A 20699-nucleotide genomic window follows, 5' to 3' on the forward strand; every position below is an offset into this window, starting at 1 on the left:
TGCTGCTGGGACCACAAATACAAGCACCTTCTATTCACACCAAACAAAAACCTGCCTCAGTCTCCTGAAAGATCATCACTGTGCTTTGTGCTGTATTTACTTGGCAGGAAACTAAGAGAGATGTTTAATACTAAGCTGGAAGTATCTGCTGTGTTTCACAGCTGTGGGTGGCTGTGCCCACAGGAGCTCAGCAATGCAGAGCAAGCGTCCCTGCACACCACGCAGCACAAGCTGCTGCACGCAGAGAAGAAATCATCAGCTGGTGCTCCGTGCTTTATGCTAGGAGACCACAGCGTTATTTTTAGGTTTAGATCTTGCAGAAAGACTCTCTGGGCTGTTCAGCTTGCGCTCGGATTGCTCAGTGCGTAGGCAGGAAAGCAGTGTGTTTCTTGCAGTCCAGCACAAGGTTTCTGTCTTGTTCAGGACTTGCGCAGAGCCTCCAAGCACAGCGCAAAAGGGGCTCGCTTGCTCCTAACACCCACACAGATCCGCTGCCCGGCATCGTTCTGATCTCAGCTTTCTGAATGTCTGATTTAATATCCCATCTATCTTCTCTCTGTTTCTAAAGATAATTTTTGAGAATGCAGCATAGGATTAGCACTCTCTGTGCTTTTGTCTGCTTTGGTCAGGGCTCACTCTTTCTGAATCACTCTGAGTGCACATTTGCACAAAGGATGTGCTGATGGAAAGGAGCACCTTCACACCTTCTGTCTTGCTGTAAATACTCAGGACCAGTGATACTGGGGTACAGGATACACCATCCCTCACAGCACAGTCAGATGTCTCAGAAGCCAATACAAAGCACAAGCTAATTTTAAGAGCATGATCTACATGATACCACTGAAACTGAAGTCATTCTAGACAGAGGTCCTTAGCTCTGAAGTCATGCACACACGCAAGACAGATGCAGTTATTCCCGTATTTTTTCTGTCTGTTGGGAGAAGCAAAGAGCAGAAGTATTTTAAATAGCTAGAACTAAACAATGCCTCAGTACTCACAGTCCTCATGTTACTGTGACCACTAATTAGCAATGACAGTAACATCATTTGTCACTTTTAACTTTCGGTGGATATGAAAGCTACACATTATAAAAAGCCATCTTCTCACTTAATAGTGCATTTTCAAAATATTTTTTTAAATCAAACCAAATTATATTCAAATCTCTCAAACCAAACCAGTTATTACATAGGTTGCTCCAAAAGTAATGCCTCCTACTTATTTACATGGAAGCTACAACAGCAACAAAGAGCACAGTAACACTACTTGACAGAGCAAATTCTCAGCTACAGAAGACTATTTTTCAACAGTGTTGTGAGCTCTGCATTTTCACCAGCAATGAACAAAAGCCTGCATGCTGCTCTTTGAAAAATCTGCACCAGTGGATGTGATTCACTGTCACTGTCACTGCTTTTGAAATGCACCATCCATCCCCCACTGTGCTCACATTCGCTGTTAAGTCTCCAGAAACATTCAGTAAGTGTTAATGAATGTCAGTGGGTGCCATTTTTTTCTCTGTGGAGGAATTCAATTGTTGCATGGAATGAAACGTAATAGAATATTGCTGGGATGGTTTGACCTCTACTGTCATGCCACCACCACCTGCTTCTGACATCATGGGCTAACACCATAAAGTAGGAGGCATTATTTTCAGAGCAGCCCTTATATAACAATATATGGGTAATCCAGCAACTATGTGGTTAATCTTGAATTGTGCCATTTATTTGAATGCAGGTTAAAAAGACTGATTTAGCATTTGGGAAAATGCTGTGTTTTGCTTGGATCGTTATTTTTGAAGGAGTGTAATATTTGAATTTTTGTTGTTACAGTGGTAGCAGGAATGTCAGATAAGCACATTTTAAAAACAAGAATACATTTGAGAGGAAATTCGAGTGGCTTTTTTTATTTTGAGAAAGATAAGCAAAGCAAGTTATGGTTCAAAATCTACTTTTAGATATACAGGGAATATTTCATTCCCCTGAAGAATGGGTAAAGGCTTGTTTTGGTGCTTAAATAGCAGACTGTCAAGTCTGTTTAAACGTGTGACTTACTTTCCTCTGTTTTTGGAAAAGGCCTGGCAAAAGTTGAAAGTCATATTTCACTCAGTGTGATGGAAGGAGTTGAGCATTGATGAAATCTGATTTTAGCTGTTGGAATATTTACATCCGTGCGGCATGATCGTCTACCCCCTATCTGAACCTTCTGCAGAGCTGACCTGATGGAACTGAAGCAGAGCCAGAAGTGCTCGGTCTGGCTGGAAGGAACACATGGGGAGTAGAGTGGCCACTTGGGATGGGGAAGTCTTGCACCAGTGTGGCAAAGAAATGACAGGTGTGGCCAATAAGCTTCACTGAGATGCATGAAACTCAAGCCTTGCTGGCCAAGGGGATTGTCAGATGTAGAGTTAAGTATCACCAGGCTTGTCTTGCATCTGACATGCTTAGAGAACTGCAAATGGATTTTCCCCCTGAAGTGAGCTTTCAACAGATTTTATGCACGTTGTATAAAAAAGCCAATAACTTAAAGGTAAATGAAAGCTACCTGCAATCATCTGTGAAAGGTTAACGCTCACCACACAGCAGAATAGCCAAGTGACACACCGTGCCTGACAGTTACTGATGGCAGAGCAAGGCACAGTGAGCGTATCTGGGGCAAAATCAGCTTTTACATCTCTTTTCAATTTTTAAGCCCACAAGCTAGAATAACATTTGCTTCTAGGAGATTTTTCCTTGTGGAACAACGGTACAGTGGAATATGGATTAGTTTACCACACTTCAAGCTGCCTTTTCTGGTGAGAAAGCTGAAACCAAAACAACTTACGCATATTCCAATTTAATTTAACATAATCCATCTCCACCAGTGTCCTCCTTCAGAACACAGAGGTCTCACCACCTGAAAACCACAGCCCCCTGCCATATGTGCCTGTCAGCCATCTCCTGTTTGGAGAATGCCATTTACAAGAGGCACTAAATGAGATAGAGACCTAAAATGAAAAGTTGCATCAACTCCTAATGACCTTTCCCAGGTCTCCGTGGAGCATCTCAGTCTAGTATGCAAAGTTTTTATCAAAAAATCATGGAAGGGCTTGGGTTGGAAGGAACCTCCAAGCCCACCCAACCCCAACCCCTGCCGTGGTCAGGGCTGCCCCCCACCAGCTCAGGCTGCCCAGGGCTCCATCCAACCTGGCCTTGAGCGCCTCCAGGGACGGAACGCCACAGCTCCTCTTCTCCATAAAGCACTGTATTTCCTGAGTCACTGATATGCTTTTGAAGCCAAGGAGCCCATGCACATGTGAAGGCTTCACCGGTATCTGTGGTGGTGAAAAGGGAACATGGGTGCATGCTGGCTGTGCTGCTATCACACTTGACTGGCTTCACATGCAGTTTTTGCACTGCTCAAGAGAAGGGTTGTCATGACAGTGTCTAAAACACTGTTACTGTGTGTATTTTAAACCTCCTTTCCATGCCTCTGTGGCTCATTGGTATTCAGGTTCCTCAATGGATTTAGGGCAACAGATCTGTCAGGAGGAGAACTGGATTGAGAGAGCCCAGCAGGTGAAGGAGGTGGTTCTTCTACCTGCCTGTGGGTTCAGAGCCATAGTTTGGGTGCGAAGACTGTAGTAGCCAAAGGGAGAAGGGCTGCACCAGGGGCCTTCCCCTCCAGGAGATGGCTGGGGGACTGCAGAAGATGCTTGGCTGCTCAGAGGAACGAGGAACAAAAAAAAAACTGATTAGGAACATAACTGAGCAGAGCAGGATTGAATTGGGAAGGCTGAGCAGATGGAGTGACAAAAAAAGCCCCACGACAGTGTGCTTCCAGGGTGTCCCTGGAGCCTTTGGCACTGCAAAATATACAAGGGAACAGTGGAAATCACTGGGAAAACTGAAGCAGCAGCAATCTTACTGCAGGGTATTGTGGGAAACTATTTGGGAGCTAAGGATGCTATTGAGGAACACTGAGAAAAGGGCTGGAGCAGTGGATACAGCTATGGCCAAGGAGAAAAGGACAAAGAAAGATGGGGAAGAACAAAATACCCTGAGAACAGTGCTGGGATAAGGGAAGAGAGTGCTGCACCTGGGATGAGAAGATGGGTGAGATCTGCTTTGGGGGCTGCCCCAAAATGCAACTGAGATGGGGGAGAGGAGAATGGGATGAGGGACATAGGGTGATGTCCAGATGAGAAGAGCAGATTTCCCCCAGCAGGCAGGGTTGGAGGGTTAGGTTGGCAAGAGAAGTGAGAGAGCTCAGTGCAGGGAATAAAGACAAGAGAGGCTCAGTACACTTCACATTTTTATTAGCTGACAGCAGAGAAAACGGTGGAAAAATGTTATACAAAGTCAAACATTTGTGTGTCTGTTACCTTTACGTGTGGACTGAAGGGTACCTCAGGAGATGTTTCTTTCTCTTTGTAAATCTTTATATGTAACCAAAGTTGACACTTTGGTTTTATTGAATATAGCAAACACATGGGTGCTTGATAGGGGAGATAATGAATGCTTTTAGGGCTTACAAATCTGGCATATGTCACAGCTCCCTAGTGAGGCTGGTACCATGCAAACTGATCAGGGACCCTGAGCCCATCTGGCCCAGCTCTGCAGCACTTGCATTCCCCAGGGGCTGCGCACTGGCTGCTCCAGTCCTTTCCTCCCTTTGACCTTTGCTGTCCAGTCTCCAGCATCTCCATGGCCCCAGTGCAGAGCCCTCAGCAAACAGTCCTGCCCCTGTGCTCCCTCCAACCCAGTATCCAGAAGCTGTAACCACACTGCAGGAGCTGCCGTGGGTGCCATGACACAGGAGCTCGGAGTGAGGGATACAGTAAGAGAGTCCCTCCCTGTTATGTTAGCTTTGGCACCAGGCTTGCTCCCCTTCAGTTTACAGAAAGCTTCAAACTCAAGCTGCTCTCCTAACTGCTAGCTGTGTTTCCCGTGCCAGTTCCACCTCAGACCCGAGGCTAAATATAAGCATGTGGAGCCAGCCCTGTGTCTCTCCCCTATTTGGCAGTGCCTGGCACCACCAACCACTCTACAGAACTGAGCCCTGCCACCCAGCTGGTGGCTGGGAAAAGCTGTGTCCCTCCCCTGTGGGTATCCCCTTAAGGACAGAGAGCAGCGTGCAGTTTGCTTCTGAGCCCCCATGTCTAGTGTTGTGCTGCACCTGCAGGAGGTAAGACACTCAGGCCAGAATCTCACTCAGCCAGCCCTGCTGCTTGTTCTGTGCCTTGTTATGTGGCTTTTTTTCTTTTTTTTTTTTTTGAGGAAACTGGTATTTTTATAGGATTGGCAGTTATTAAACAATATTTAATGCATAAAGGAAAACTTGCAATGAATACATTAGCATCTGTGCCAGACCAAACATCTGTAGATTTCAGTGGAATGAGCAGCAGGAAATCAGAATTTTGTTTCTGCTTTTCAGCTGGCACAACAACTTGACTATTTTCAATTCGTCTGAATTAGGAAGAATTTGTTCTTTTCATATATAATTCTTAGGGTCAAAAGTGGGCAGACTTACTGCAGCCAAGTATTCCATCTGAACCAGGCATGTGAGTACCTCTGCCTTTACACGACTCTGCTAAGTGCAGGTGGCAGCAGCTCCACGGAATCGGCAAGGCATACACTAACTCTAAATACACCCAGATGAATGGTGGGAGCCTGCCAAGCTGATGAGAAGATCCCCACCAGACCTGCTGAGCCTTCCCTGGAGAAGAGGGAGGCTGCAGGCAGCATGCAGCCTGCTGGCCTCCTTGCAGGAGAAATCCAGTACAGGCATTGGCCCTGGGTACAGGCAGGAATTGGTGCTTGCGTTACCACAACTCAATGAGTTACCTTTCATCAGCTGAGCTACTGTAATCTGCCTTAATTAAAGAGGAAAATAAATTAGGAGACAGTACACTGAAGGTGATTAAATCCAAAGCACAGGAGGTTTAAAGTAGTATGTTGTATTTAACAGGTGGGGAAAGCAAAAGATGTTTCTGCCTGCTCACACTGTCAGAGCTTGGGAGTGCAGCTTGCTCAGCTGTGCTAATTTCAGTACTTGTAATTGTCCCAGTGGTGCTGAAGTTAAGGACGAACACACACAGAGGCTGGCACCCTTCCCTGCAGATTGCTTGTTCTTGGAAATGGCTGGTGCTGAGGGATGCTAAGGGAAACATGATGGGTAAAAATGAGCATTACAGAGCGCACCGAACCGAGGGTTCTGTGGCCATATTGTCTAAATGATTAACACAAACTTATGACTGGACAAACAACCCAAGCTATTCTGAAAGGAATTCCTGAAAATATGAGAAAGTGGGTAATTGCAAAACATTGCCGACCATCTTCAGTGAACGTATCTTGGAACAGCAGTGATGACATCGGGGTGAACTTAGCAAACAGGAGCAGTGGTGTGACATAAATGATACATTCAGCAAGGACAAGGGTAAACCTCGTGCTGGAACAATCGGCTGTGCAAACACGGCAGAAAGCAGCATGCATGGTTGGTGAATTACTGCATGCAACAAACCGAGTGCCAACCACTTCAGATTGCTGCAAAAAATGAATGTCATGTCGGGATATATGAACAGGAGTGCCATATGTGAGATGTGTGAAATAATCCTCCCACTTTGCTTGGTGCTGAAAGCCGCAGCCCAAATCCTGCGCCCAGCTCCAGGCACCGCACTCCACAGGGGATGTGGAGCAGCCAAGAGCAATGAGTTTGCTGTAAGGCCAGGAAGAACCACCTGAGGGAAGCCGGGATGGAACAGAAGAGGACTGCACAACTGGAAGTGTTCCCAAATACGTCAAGAAAAAGAAAACACGTTGTTTTCCAGATGCTGTGGATGAATAAGGGCAGCTGAGCTGCAAAAGGGGAATTCGGGTTAGACGTGATGCCAATGCTGCAGAGATAGCACAGTGAGCGACAGCGGGAAGCGCTCCAAGGAGACAGAGCTGGGGAAGACGTGATGTTGTCCTGCAGCAGAGGTCAGACCATGTCTGGGGAGCACCCTCAACTCACAGAGCTGATGGAAAGTTAAAAATCCTCAGCTGCTACAAACCAGGGAAACTTCATTAATGATTTATACTAGAAGAGGGGCCTTGCCTGAAATGTGTCCAGCGTAAGCATTTTTTCTATCTAATTTCTGCTTTTAGCCATGAGATTATGAGTAATAGCTATGGGACTACACTGTTAGCCAGAAATCCTTTAGCTTTCTAAAGGTCAGTTAATCTATGATCTAATCTGATGGTCACTGAAATTAAGTGGAAGTAGTTCAGCCAGCTATAATGGAAAGTGGTTTGTGTCTCCAGCCTTCAGCCACCTTGAGCTAAACCATCGTCTGCAAGCAAAGTGATGTATAGGAATGAAGCACATTTTGAAATGCATGATGAATCTTGCTGTGTTACTGCAGCAGAAAAAAATAAACAAAAAAAAAAAGAAAGAAAAGTCATGCCTTTCCAGCTATTACTGTTTTAAAGCAGTTCTCATTAAAAACTCCTAACCTCAATGAAGCCAGGGAAGCATGTGAGATTCCCATGAACACACTGCTCTGTCCTGGCTTGCTCACAGTGAGAGCTGAGCTGTGCACCTGAAACTCACTAAGCACAACCAGATTTTTCATAATGATCTGTAATATTTAAGGATTCCAAATCTCAGTGCAGCCACTATCAGTGAACTCATGATTTGAAAGGCTGCCCCGGAAAGCAGCAGCCTTGCTCCCTGAAAAGAGGTAATATTTCATATTTCAAAGTAACTTTCCCCAGGCACTTTCCTTTCAGAGGCTGTACTTCAAACTGTTTTCCCGCTATGGCCACTCTTCTGTAGCTTACACAGACTACTTACTTTGAGAAAGAGATTTTTCTAACACATGCATAAACATAAGAACCCATAAAAGAAAACAAAGATCTGGGTCAGAAAGCCTTCAACTCTGACTCCTTGTGCTGTTTCTCCTCTAGATTATGAGGCAGTTCAATTTACACAGATATCACCTGAAAACAAGAGTGACACGCTGCAGCCGATGCAATGCAGCTGAACTCTCTTTGTCACCAAATACATTCTGCACATTAGCTGGTAGTGTGAGGCACTGAAGCATAGTCTTTAATTAAAGTGCAGCAATACCACAGATACAGCATGGGCATGGCACAGGAACCTGGCGCTCAGTATAAAAACAGCTGTGCTGAAACGCGACGTATCACTACATGATGCAGCTAAGTCAGCAAAGGCACTCTTACTCTTGAAATCTGAAGTATTCCTGAGCACTGATTTTCAGCTGGGAAAGCTGTGATCAAATCAATGCATGCATTATTCTCCACCAATGAACAATGCTGGGAACGAGGGCACATTAAACACCTACGGCACATGGAGCTTTTCACGCTGCTCATGAACCAAACACAAACACAGAAGCTGTGAGATCCCCAAAGCTCCTTCTGCCCCTTGGGAAGCCCCTGCCTGTCTGGTTGGAGGGCAAACATCCTGAACCACTGGCACCAACACAAAGGCACGAGATCGCAGCTTGGGAGCTGCCCGTCCTCCTCCTGCCCTCCTCCCCATCCTCCAGAAAAGATCCCGCAGCACGGCAAGGGGCTGCAGCACAACACACAGGGAGCTCCTGCCCTGCATTGCTCTGCTCTGCCAAGGAGCGAGCTCTCCATCCGCCCTTTATTTGTCAGGGCAGCCGATGCTGCCAGTCCAGCAAGAGAGCCACACGCAGGTCTCCTAAAGCTGGCCACTGAAACGCAGAGCAACAGCAGCAGGGCTCCTTGCACCGCGCATGGCAGCAGCACGTACTTGGTCCTCACCACCACGTGGGCACTGCGCCATACAGCAGAAACCCAGAAATAATCGCAACGTCCGGGCACGGCACAAGCTGTTTAGGAAATGAGGCGGTGCGGATTTGGCACGGGGCAGCGTTACAGGGAGCAGATACTGGGAGTCATGCAGTGCTGCTTCTCCGCCGGCTGGGAAAGGCGTCAGGGAGGCACAAACACACAAAAGAGAGAGTAGGAGATAGTTACCTAACATGACGAAGGGGATCCCCAGGAAGGTGGAATTGTATTTCCCACCAGTGAGATTGATGATCCCGGCTGCAGTCAGGGTGGCAAGGGTCACGGTCAGCAATCCCAGCAGGCCAAGCCAGGGTTTGCTGCGGACACAATCCTGCATGGAGCAGCAGAGAATGGCCAAGGTGACCACAAGGACCAAGCTTGTGATCAGGTAGCGTTCTGACACCCTGCTCGTCTTCTGGAAATCCTCCTTCAGCGAAGAAGAAGTAAAAGGATACATTTTGACTTTCCTGTTGGATTTCTGGAAAAGTTCAACAGTGTCACAAAAAATGGATTCCCACTTTTCTGCCACCATGTCATTCAAGGAGTTGATTGCCTGCAAGTAGTAGGTGAGCTGAATGGCTTCTGCAGACTTCACCCGGTCTTTGCTGTGCACAGTAACCCCACCAAGTTGATGCCCATTATACACTTCCCTGCCATCCTTTAAGTGAGTAATCGGATAAGTGATTGCAAAATTAGTTCGATTAGAAGAACGAGCAGCCTTTAATTCCTCCAGCACATGCACTATGTCGTCCACTATGCATGTCTTGTCATTGTTCAGGATACATATATGGGCAAACGTGTAATTGAAACCAGGTCTTTGCACTTGGATCCTGGTCACAGCAGAGTGCAACTACAAGGGAAAGAGAAATCACAGACGTTATTCATCAGTTCATCCCGCTCGGCAGCAGCCAGAGCAACAGCGGCTCGCAGCCTCCGTCCCTCTCCTATTCCAGCCAGACAAGAGCAGCGAGCGTTCTGGTGGCTGCGGTACTCACGGCAAACTCAGCGCAAAAAAGAAGCATGCATTAAAATAGCAGCATCACTCTCCTGCGTCCCTTGCTGGTATCGTGGGCAGGTGGGATGGCAGGGACAGCCTGGCTGGCACAGGGGATGTCGTCACGCTGGTGACCCCCAGGCTGCGGGAGGAAGCTGGGATGCAGCCTGCAGAGGAGGGCCAGGATCATCAGCACCTGGAGCTGGCACTGGTTAAGCCATCCACTTTTTGTCTCCAGCTCGACCCCATCAATCCCTCTGCCTACCCGAGAGCAAGAAGTCACAGAACAGTCACCACTGTTCTCCTCTCTGTTTATCAGAGGAAGCCTTCATTTTAGAGCCTGTGGGCTATCCCTGCTTATTGTTTGCTTTCGGGCAGCTTTTAATGCAGCCCTCCTTTAAAAGTCGCTTTGCATCCTGCTGAAATTTTCCATGAGCTCTGATCCAAAGCACATTCAGTTATTTTGGAGCATCGAAAGGGCAGAAAGATTATGCTCTCTTCTGACAAAGTACAGAAAAATCATACAACCCCTTCTAAATCCATTTTAATTAATGCAGAAGAAACATGACATCTAAAAGACATTAAGGGAAGAGCGCTAACAAGTGGGGTTGCAGTATTTTTCAGAAGTAGAGCACTGAGCTTGCTAATGTAAGGAGTCTTAGCAAAGTGCAAGCTGGTTTGGGGGTATTTTCCTTATGAAATACCTTGAATCATTACTATCACCATGCAACTCTTGATGTGCTGTGTTCACTGTGCAAAGGACACCAATACCTCCCATAAGGGTGCTGCCAAGGCCAGGACCACCTCTCCTCCCACCAAGTCTGAGCCCCAGTGGCTGAGTGTCCTCTGCTGTCCTGCAGTGGGTGTGGGGACATCTGAACCTCAATGCTGGGACCCCCACACATCACTGCTTCTGCTGTCCAGTGCTGGCATCACCTGAGGCTGCCAGCCCACATTCAGCTTGTCTCTAGAGAGGGGAATGGCCACTTTCTGCCTTAAGATTTTGAGCAAGACAAAAAGGATGGGCTAAGGGGACACAATTTCTTGTTTTGTAACCGTATACAGTTTCCCAAGGAGGACAGTAGGTTGCTGCACCCAGTAGAGGCTGGGATTAAGTGACATCTAATGGAACTAGTTTTTTCTGAAGAGAAATGCTGATTATAAAGCAGCAGATAGCACATGGCACAGCAGCACAGCTCATATACTTGTCTGGTGACAACAGATGACACGTCTAATACTCAGGGCTAAAATCCTGTAGAACTTAAATGGTTGTAGAGACATCTCTGTGCCATTTCAGACCTATTTGCAGAAAAATAAGACCAATGCCATTTGGATGATACTATCAATCTGATTATTTTACAGTTACATTGTACTGTCTGTGATGGAGTATAAATTTAACCAAGCCGCCTCCATTCCTCAGGTTGATATGATGTTATATCTGCAAAAATACAAAGTTCTTATAATCTCAGCGTTTCTCCAGCAGTTTGGAGGTGTGTTTTTTACACACTTGAGCAGTTTTTATTTTCTACACAAGAACAGTTCAGTACTGACATTAGAAAGACAGATTTGAGAAATGAACCAAACTAATGAACCTTTTCATGGCATTGGGAGAACACAGGACCTTATCATGGTGAGAAAGAAATTTTCCATCTTGGTGGGGGAACAAGTAACTTTCTGTGTGACAGATTAGGGGTTCTTGCACAACCTTTCTTCTAAAACCATAATAAAGAGATTTGCAAGAAAGTGCCAGAGAAATGATCCTGCATTGGGAATTCTTCCCATCTTTCCTGCTTGCTTTTGAAAAGTTCTTCAAGAGCTGTTTTAGAGCATTGAATTCAAAGGTATGGTTGGGGAAAATGCTCTGGCTTACTGAATCAAAGACAGACATCTGATTTTAATTTGTTTACAATGGCAGTTGCTGTATGTATTTCATTGACAACAGTTGTAAAGCCAGATGTCATATAGAGAAGTGCAGCTGAGGACAACTAGGAGCAACAAAAGGAATTTACTGCTCGTACTGGATTAACAGTACAACTGCTTCAGAAAGGATCCATCAAGTCACACAAAACAGAGGAAGGGAACTGTCACACAAGTTTTATCAAACTGTGTGTGCTGCTATTTACCTACCGTTCCTCCCTGCTGCATTTGCTTCCTTTTACATCTGAACCACTTTCTTTTAATATTTAGGTTATAAAATAAATTCAGCTGTCACAGCTGCTCTAACATCTTCGATGGAAGGCTGAATACTTGTTGCTCCTTGGGCACAATGATTTTGGGCTCAGAGCCCCACACTGCTCCCATCCTGACACAGCAACAGGGCAGCCAGAAGCCTGGGTCTGCCAGCAGTAGGAGGATGGATTGCCCTGATGGGAACAACGTCATCATGCTCAGCTCTGAACAGCAGGGAACTATATCCTAAATAAATCCACCAGATTCTCATTTACCCAACTGTTTTCTTATCCTTGCTGATCCTATTAGTAGAGATGGAGAGCTAAAAGAATATCAAAGGCTGCCTGAATAGCTTTCCTTGAAGGGAGACACGTACTGCTTGCTCATCGCTCACAGCCCGTTTGGTTAGCAAGCAACGCAAGTGACCTGGGAGGCAGCTCTCCTCCTGGGAATGCTGCTGGAGTGCTGCAGCACGAGGGCTGTGCAGCACTGCTGGAGCTTGCTGGCCACGGCCTCACGCGCTGCTTTTGGCTGAAAGTGCTCAGTCATACAATCATAGACTCATATAGTCATAGAATGGTTTGAGTTGGAAGGGACATTTAAAGGTCAACTCCCCTGCAATGAACAGGGACACCTACAGCTAGGTCAGGGAGCTCAGAGCCCTTTTCAGCCTTACCTTGAGTGTTTCCAGGTACAGACCATCCACCACCTCTCTGGGTAAGCTGTGCCAGTACTTCACTACCCTTATTGTAAAAAACTTTATCCTTACATCCAGTCTAAACCTCTCAGCAGAACAACTTATATCCCTCTCTCTCCATGTTTCAACAGAAACACCTTTGTCCTGGCCTTTAAGCCCCATGCTTGCTGATCTGCTCACTTCAAATGGAGTAAAGGTGGCTCCAACAGGGAGACAAATCCCTCCCTGCAAGCAGCAGCAGGTGAGGCTTGTGGGCCTGGTGGGGTGCCAGGATACTGCTTTTTCTCCTCAGTCCATGAAGAAGATCCAAGGAGCCACATGAAGGGAAGAGGAAGACCTCTAGCTCCACCACTTTGCATAGAAGTCCTTTTTGTAATGCAGAAGCAAGCATCTGCTGCCAGGGTTTGATGGCTTGCTCAGACTATAAGAACCTTCCTACAAGACACACAGATCCTGTCACAGCAGGGAGGGCTCAGAAACTGCCGATTCACCTGCAAAATGCTCTGATCCCAGAAACCCTCTATGGCTATGTTTTGCTATCTGCTAGCCTAATGAAAGCCCATGAAGGCCCAGCTCCTCATCTGTGCAGTCCAGGGAGGCAGGGACCATCAGAGGGTTCACCACAGACCTCCACGCAGCCTGCATGGAGGCTGTGGGTGAGACCTGTAAATGTGTCAGCTTCATCAAGCTCCCACTTCACAGAATCATAGAATGGCTTAGATTGGAAGGGACTCCAAAGCCACCCAGCCCCAACCCCTGCCATGGGCAGGGCTGCCCCCCATCAGATCAGGCTGCCCAGGGCCCCATCCAACCTGGCCTTGAGCACCTCCAGGGATGGGCACCACAGCTTCTCTGGGCAGCTGTGCCAGCTCCCTACTACTGTTTCTCATTCCATTTCTCACTTGTGGAAGGACAGCCTGACCCTGGGAGCTGAGTCTGCCACCAGCTGCAGTATGAAGGGTACACATAGCTAGCCTGTGCTTGTCATACAGCCTGTGAGAAGGTTAGTCTGGCTTTTCTGTGGAGCAGTGCTGTGCAGTGTTTTATAGGTGACATTACTCATCATAAGGACCTGAACATGCTTTGTTACTTGACATATAGTCGATGAATGGCCAACTAGATAAAACTAGTGAGATATACGTATGTCTTCCCCTATTGCAAATGAGCTGGCACACGGAGTCATGTTTTACTCATGGGAGTAAGATCTTTGCCATGCCGTATTACATTGCCTTTGCTAACATTTGATTCCTTCAGTCTTTGTCTGATGGTTAAAACTAAATACGAGCTTCACCTTTTTCGGTGTTGCCAACTCATTATTTTTTTTTGTCATTTTTACCAAATCTGTGGTTTCCTAGAGCATCAGTGGCGCCTGAAGTGGTGTTTTTCAAGAACCTCAGTTTTCACTGATCACATGTGTGGACGAAGGCCTGAGATGGCTCAGAGATAAAGTAACGAGTGAACTCATTACTACTTAAAATCCCAGCTCTGATTTGAGCTCTGAACTGCTTTCTGATTTGAAACAGTGGTTCTCTATACAGGCTTCACTCTCATGCAAAGCTGGCTCATTCTTTTGATAATTTTTATGGGGTACTTGTGCCAAGGAAAATGAAGAGAGGAAAAAACTTTTCTTGGACTGCCATAAATTTCATCACTTTCTCTACTATCTCAGTAATCTTTGTCATGTCCTACCTTTGCAGAGTGCTTTTTTATTCACTTTGAGAGACCACCTCAGTGAAAAAGCAAAAGGTTTACATGAGAGAAAAGACTGACAGAGCTTTACAGAAGACAAAACTGTGCAGACACAGGCAGAATTAAACTACTAGGAACGTATTTTAACCAGAAGGAAATGTGGACAGGGAAGGCAAGGAACTTCTAAGAAGGGCCAGGCCTTGGGGCCAGCCTGGGCACTTGGGTCCAGTGATATCTGTCAACAAATTCATGGCCTTCTGCAAATTAAATCAGGGCTTCAGGGGTTGCTGGTGCCAGCAACCTCCTAACCAAGGATGGGGGCTGCATGCACTGCCAAGGGAATAGGCTTGCTGATCCTAACAGCTTGAAGAACACATCAGAAATTGTAGCTGGACTCCTTTTCCAGCAGTCTTACCATCAGATTTCCTGCAAATATGCTAAGATAATAATTATGGAAGCGATGTATTTTTACAACTAATTTTCTAGCTGCCTAAAACACTTGGATTGTATCTTCTCCAAACAATCTTCACGTAATTAAAATCTAAAACTGTTCAAAGCACAAAGCATCAACTGAGGGGCAACTGCTGTTGCTCAAACATGTATGTTGGCAGATACACGTATATGTACACATTCCTGACTATCCACTTGGTAATTGCGAGCGAAGACATTTCTACTCTGAAGTGGAGAAGCTTTCCTAATGAATGTGATCTTAATTCTGATCAGCAGCATGGCAAGTTTACCTGGATTTCACTAAGAAGAATTCTTTAGACTGCTACTGGAGGCTGTGACGAGTGAGCAGCACAAGTGGGCTCCTTACGTGGAGCCTGGTCATGGGCTCTGAAATCCACTTCTCATTGTTTGGCACGGAGAGGAAGACTTCACTCTTGGTGCTGATCACACATCAGCTTGTCTTCTCTCTGTCCTTGCAGCACCTCTTGGGGGGCAGATGATGCAGTGGCCCACCCTCACGAAGGGCTCCTCAGCTGAGGTATGGCAGATGGCTCTTACTTCATGTTCATCAATGTATCTGCTCCTGATTCTCTGCCTGAGCAGGAGTGAGGGGGTTGTCCTACCCACCCCAATGTCAAGGCTGTTTTTCAGGTCACTTAGTCAGGAATCCTCTGCGTGGTCACATTAGCCAGCTGCACTCCTGCAACACCACCTGGACACCAGTGGGCAGGCCTTGGTGTCCACGTTGTGTGGCATCCCTGACCCCTGGGCCCTCCTCTGGAGCATGACATCCCCCCAAGAGGTTCTGTCCCCTCAAGCACTGTGCCACAGGAGGCAGAACCTGGTGTGATGACCACATGTCTGGTGGCTGCCCGTCTGCAGCATGCTGCTGGCCGTCCTTCTTCCCTGGCTGCGCCCAGATCTCACCTGTGTATCTTAATTCTCATCTGTTTTCGCATAAGATACGTTTTAGCCCTGCAGCATTGTGCTGCTATGACAACAGGCTTGCACTTCTGCTGCTTTCACACCCTTGTTTTTCTTGTATTAGGACTCTTCCCCTCATCTTACAGCCTTGCTCTGAAGACATGACTTCATCCTTTAATTTTTGTGGCAGAATTCATTATTTGTTCTGCTGGCAATTCCTTTAGAAGCGCCGTTAGCGCGGGAGCTATGCAGAGAAGGTGGAGACTACTTATCCATTGCTAGATCTGCAGCTGGCTGTCTGCATCCAAGCATTCAGAAGTAGCGAAGTTTTGAAATGCAGGGTTGGGTGCTTACGCTAGTCAGAGCTGCACCAGACCCAACCCTCAGTTCTGCTACAGCCAGCACTGAAACAATAGCTTCAGCATGCCATGTTGGTACAGAAAACAATTAGAGATAACACAAACATGGGAACATAAACATAGCTGTTTCCTCCACGAGTTTCCTCACACATAGAAAATAAATGGGGAAATCCGGGCAGGCTGTGGACAGAGTGTGCAGGCACACATGGGCACAGACACAGCAATTAAGGGGCAGAGGGAGGAAAAGAAATCCAAACAAGTATGAGGTCTGCAAAAATTTAGAGTTCAGCTGTCTTGTTCTGCAACAATCACAAGTTATGCAGCACTTAAATAAATGTGTCCTTGTATATGAATGACTAATTTCAGTATTTGCTTGCATGTGCCACTAGGTATTTAACCAGCTAACTATACCCACTGATGGCCAGTTCATAGGAAAGAGGCAATAACCAGAGTCTGAAACTCTGTAGTCAGGACAGGTTTCTTTAAGAAATAAACCTTCATCTACAGACTTTCATACAGGCAAACTGTAAATACAATCCTTTTCAGTATGGAATGTCACATTTCATTTCCTTTTCATCTGTGCATCTTAAATAGAGTCACTGGCAAAAAAAAAAATAAAAAGTACTGTGTTAATGTAATGAACAATAATAAAAGTGGAAGACAGGATATTCTGGAAAAAAAAAAGGAAGCTTTCATAAGAAAACTAAATTAGATTGTAGAATAATGCAGTTAACTCACTGTAAATATGGAGGAATGAAGAGGCTCAAAACGATGGGTGTCTCAAATCCTGGCTTAGTCAGGATGTACTTTCAAGGGTTCAAAACACCTGGTTAGGTCCGCATTTCCTGCGAGCCTGCATGTCCTGAACCTGCCAAGTTTCTAGCTGCAAGTAGAATTAAGGCAATGACCTGGTAGGGGGCTGCTCTTCGACTCTTTTCAGACTGGATTCTAGGCTTCTATGAGTTGTACAGAAATGATACAATCTTCTGAACTTCTGCAGGATGGTGCACACCAAAAATCCAAATTATTTTTGTTTCTCCAAATACTTCTTGGAAATACAGGGATAAGCACTTCTTCAGTTGGGTATCAGTGCTTCCAATCTTTCTTTCTTTTGACAGAGTGAAATCTTGAAGAAGAAAGAGGCCCTACACACTGACAGCTAGTACCTTGTGCCCAGCTGTAGAGCACTATTTCATCACTTCCCTCTAGTATCTCTCAGCTTCAGGATCATCTCTTGTCCACCAAGACACTCCAGAGCCTTTAGTTGGATTATCTGTTCAAAGCCCCTGTCTCTCTTCTACAGACGACCACACCACCTGGAAACACGATGGATGGCAGGCACAAAAACAGTTCAAGCATTTATGGGGAGAGTTATGGGAATTATGGATGGACATTTACCCAATTTAATCAAAGCTATTATAAGAAGGCAGTCACATGCTTCCCTGCTAATGAGCGCAGAGTCTTGCACGGAGCCGCTAGCACACCCAAGGAGGCCAACTGGCACACACGGGCTGTCAGCTCCAGCTTGGGGTTTGGGTATGGGGCTGGTCCCTTCACCACCACAGCCAGCCAGCTGGCAGGGTGCTGCGTAGCTGTGGCACCTGGAGCTTCTCGGGCTGAAGCACGCCTGTCAGAACTGCACTGCACTAACCACAGCACTTCAGAGAAGCCACCGAAGAACTTACCACAATAATGAATGAATTAATTAGGGTATTATAGTGACTAACTTTTGACAGTACCACTAAGTTTCAGCTGTTCAGACCCCAGAACTTCATATCCTTTTACCAAGGGGATGATAATGGAAGCTCACTTCTTTCTCTGCTGCAGAGAACATCTCTTTCCCCTCCATGAGACCAGGGCAGCAATAGCAGCGTTAGGCACTCCCTGCCTGGCAAGGGAGCCCAGAAAAGCTCTTCCTTGGGAAGGCAACGCTCCCCCAGGAAAGGGGAGGTGAGCAGTGTAATAACACTCACAGGTGGGATGACACTGATGCGCAGCATCTAGAGGGGCATGGCTTTGCCCGGGGGCCTGAGGGAATTTTTTTAGATGGTTTTGCTCCCTTTTGCCCTCCACATATGGATATGTGTGTAGGAGAGCCTTGATGGCCCCTCTCTCTCTGCCTCCTCCTCTTGGTGAGCCTTGCTGATACAGAACGATATGGCCCTGCGTCGCAGCCGGCACGGTGACATGGGGAGCCAGGAGCTCTCTTTCCCGGATGGCTGTGCTGACCTGCTGGGCACCTCAGGCTGCACAGACAGAAACACAGCTGGGACAAGTGATGGGATTTTTTCTGCAGAAGGCAAGCTGGGATTAATTAGATAAGTAAGGAGTTGGAAATAATGCATCAAAGATGCCTGACAATGTCAGATTAACGGTATGAGTAAACAGGCAAACAGCAATGGTGTTCATTATCTCACCAAATAAGAAATAATCATTCTGTTGGCAAATTCTGTCTGTTAAAAAATGAGGCAGCGTTAAATGCTGACAACTTTCTAAGTTATGGCTCTTTGGCTGATATGATAAATCTGACGCAGAAGTTTGCTCGTGGAGAGCTTCAGCGTAGCATTTATTTGTGTGCCACTGTGCTATCGATAGAACCACAGATCTCCAGAGAAAGCAGCAGCGCAGAGAAAAAAATCCATTGCCATCATTACCCTATGACTGAGTAACTGTGTGCGCTGGATGCGGATGCAATCCACGGCACAAGGAAATGAAGGAATGAAAACCGCCTCTGGAGTTTTCTCGCTCGGCGGTGACATACATTTCTGTGGCTGCACTCGGCAGCGCGGTGTGTCCAGCGCTACTGGGCAATACAGAGAAAAAAGGAAACGGAGCACACGGAGGGGCACTGCACTACAGCTCTTTACATGGCTACAGTTGGAATAAAACACCCACGAGCCCACTGTAACAGTTATTGCCGTGCTTAGCGAGGGGCGCATCTCCCCAAAGTGCCTACACGCGCTATCTGCGCCGATGTTCTCGCTAGGGAAGGGACACTCCCCGGAGCCGCTGAACAGAATTTACCCTGGTTCTCCGCGGTGTGATAGCCCGACACAGGGGAGACAAGCGGTACCGAGTCCCCGGGCTTTCCATACACCGTACAGCAACAGAGCGGACGCGGGGGTGAGCCTGCCACAACTCTGGGCTATGCGCACCACCCGAGCCCTGCCCGGTGAGCTCGACCCTCCCCGGCACACATTCGCTCCCGTCCTCCCCGCTCCGACACCGCGGCGCAGCGCTCCGGCACACGCTGCGGGAACGTCCCGCTCCGCGCCGCGGGCAGATAGATGCTGTCAGCGCTGCCGGCTGCGCTCGCTGTGGGAGATGGCTCGGTGCTGCCCTTCGCCGTGTTCCCAGCCGCTCGCTGAGTCGGAGTTTCCCGAGCCGCCCCAACTCGGATAAAACACACGCGAGCGCAGGGAAGGAGCGCAGGGCCGGCGGTGCGGTGCCCCCTGCGCGCTTCCCAACTGTTGCGGGAGGCGGCGGGGGCCGCGGTTACCTTGAGGATGAGATCGGTGTGGTGCTGGTCCAGCATGTTGGCCTTGCGGAAGGAGGTGATGATCACCCGGCCGTAGCGCCCCGGCGTCTGCAGGTCGGAGTAGAGCCGGTGCTTGGAGCGGTTCACCGGGAAGAGGCTGTCCACCAGGTTCCGCTCGATCTTGGCCAGGCTGTGGGTGGGGGCCAGGAGGTGCTCCACGCTCTCCTCCACCTGGTAGCGGCTGAAGCTGGCGCCCAGCAGGATGGAGATGAGCACGGGCGCCGAAGCGAAGAACACCGGGTGGCTGGCGACGAAGTGGCCGAGCCGGGAGAAGGACGTCCCCAGCCCCCTGTGCAAGACCTGCCGCAACATCCTAGTGCGGAGGGCGCGCAGGAGGGCGAGCGCCGCGCCGGGGCCCCCGCGGCTCCCCCACGGCCCCCGTAAGACCATGGGGCGGCCCCGCCGGGCGCCGCCTCCCCGCCGGCCGCGGCTGCGGGGGGCCGGGGGCCGCCGCCGCGCGTCTGCGTGCGGCCGTGCGGGGCGCGCCGCCTCCCTCCCGCCTGCGCGCGCGGGGCGGCCGAGGCGCTCCTGCCTGTGGCCGCCGGGCGGCCGCGCGGACCGCGGGGAGGGGAGGGGACGGGAGAGGGGGGCTACCGCCCCGCCGCCGCCGCCGCCCCTGGCCGCGGGCAGCGGCCGGCGCCGCTCGCCGCTCCCCGCCCCCGCCGCGGAGTTGGCGCGGGCGCGGGGCCGCCCGCAGAGTGCTGACTAATCCGCCGGCCGCGGCGGGCGGGGCGGGCGCGGACAACCCTCCGCGGTGCCCCCGCCGCCGGCGCCCTCCGCCGAGGGGCCACGCCGGGCGGCGCCTCCCGCCGGGGCCGCGCTCGGGACGCCGCGCCCCGCCCCGCCCCGCCCGGCTGCCGCCCGGCCCCGCCCGCCGCGCCGCCACATCCCCGTCCGCCTCGGCGAACCCGGGCGGTCCCGACGGGCGGCGGAGGGCGGCCGCTCCCCGCGAGGGAGCCGAGAGCGCTTTGCGGGAGCCCTCCGCCCACGGAGCCGCCGCCGGGAGCGGACGGGGCGCCCTCGGCCGCTTCGGGGTGCCCGACGGCGCGCCCCGCTGCCCGGCAGCCCCCGGCCTCAGGCGGCAGAG

General features: G+C 48.9%; 1 protein-coding gene across 1 annotated transcript in view; it reads right to left on the reverse strand.

Moving 5' to 3' along the window:
• PTCHD1 (patched domain containing 1) overlaps positions 1-19995 on the reverse strand; it is a 40812-nt gene extending 20817 nt beyond the window's left edge. Inside the window, exons 1-2 of the mRNA XM_048953768.1 lie at positions 19574-19995; positions 8982-9642 (exon numbers count right to left, since the gene is read on the reverse strand). Coding sequence (XP_048809725.1) covers positions 8982-9642; positions 19574-19924 — 1012 coding nt within the window. The 5' untranslated portion in view covers positions 19925-19995. The remainder of the gene's footprint in view (positions 1-8981; positions 9643-19573) is intronic.
• Positions 19996-20699: the final 704 nt, after the last annotated feature.

The sequence above is a fragment of the Lagopus muta genome, chromosome 1 (assembly GCF_023343835.1).
Source record: "Lagopus muta isolate bLagMut1 chromosome 1, bLagMut1 primary, whole genome shotgun sequence".
NCBI classification, from domain to species: domain Eukaryota; kingdom Metazoa; phylum Chordata; class Aves; order Galliformes; family Phasianidae; genus Lagopus; species Lagopus muta.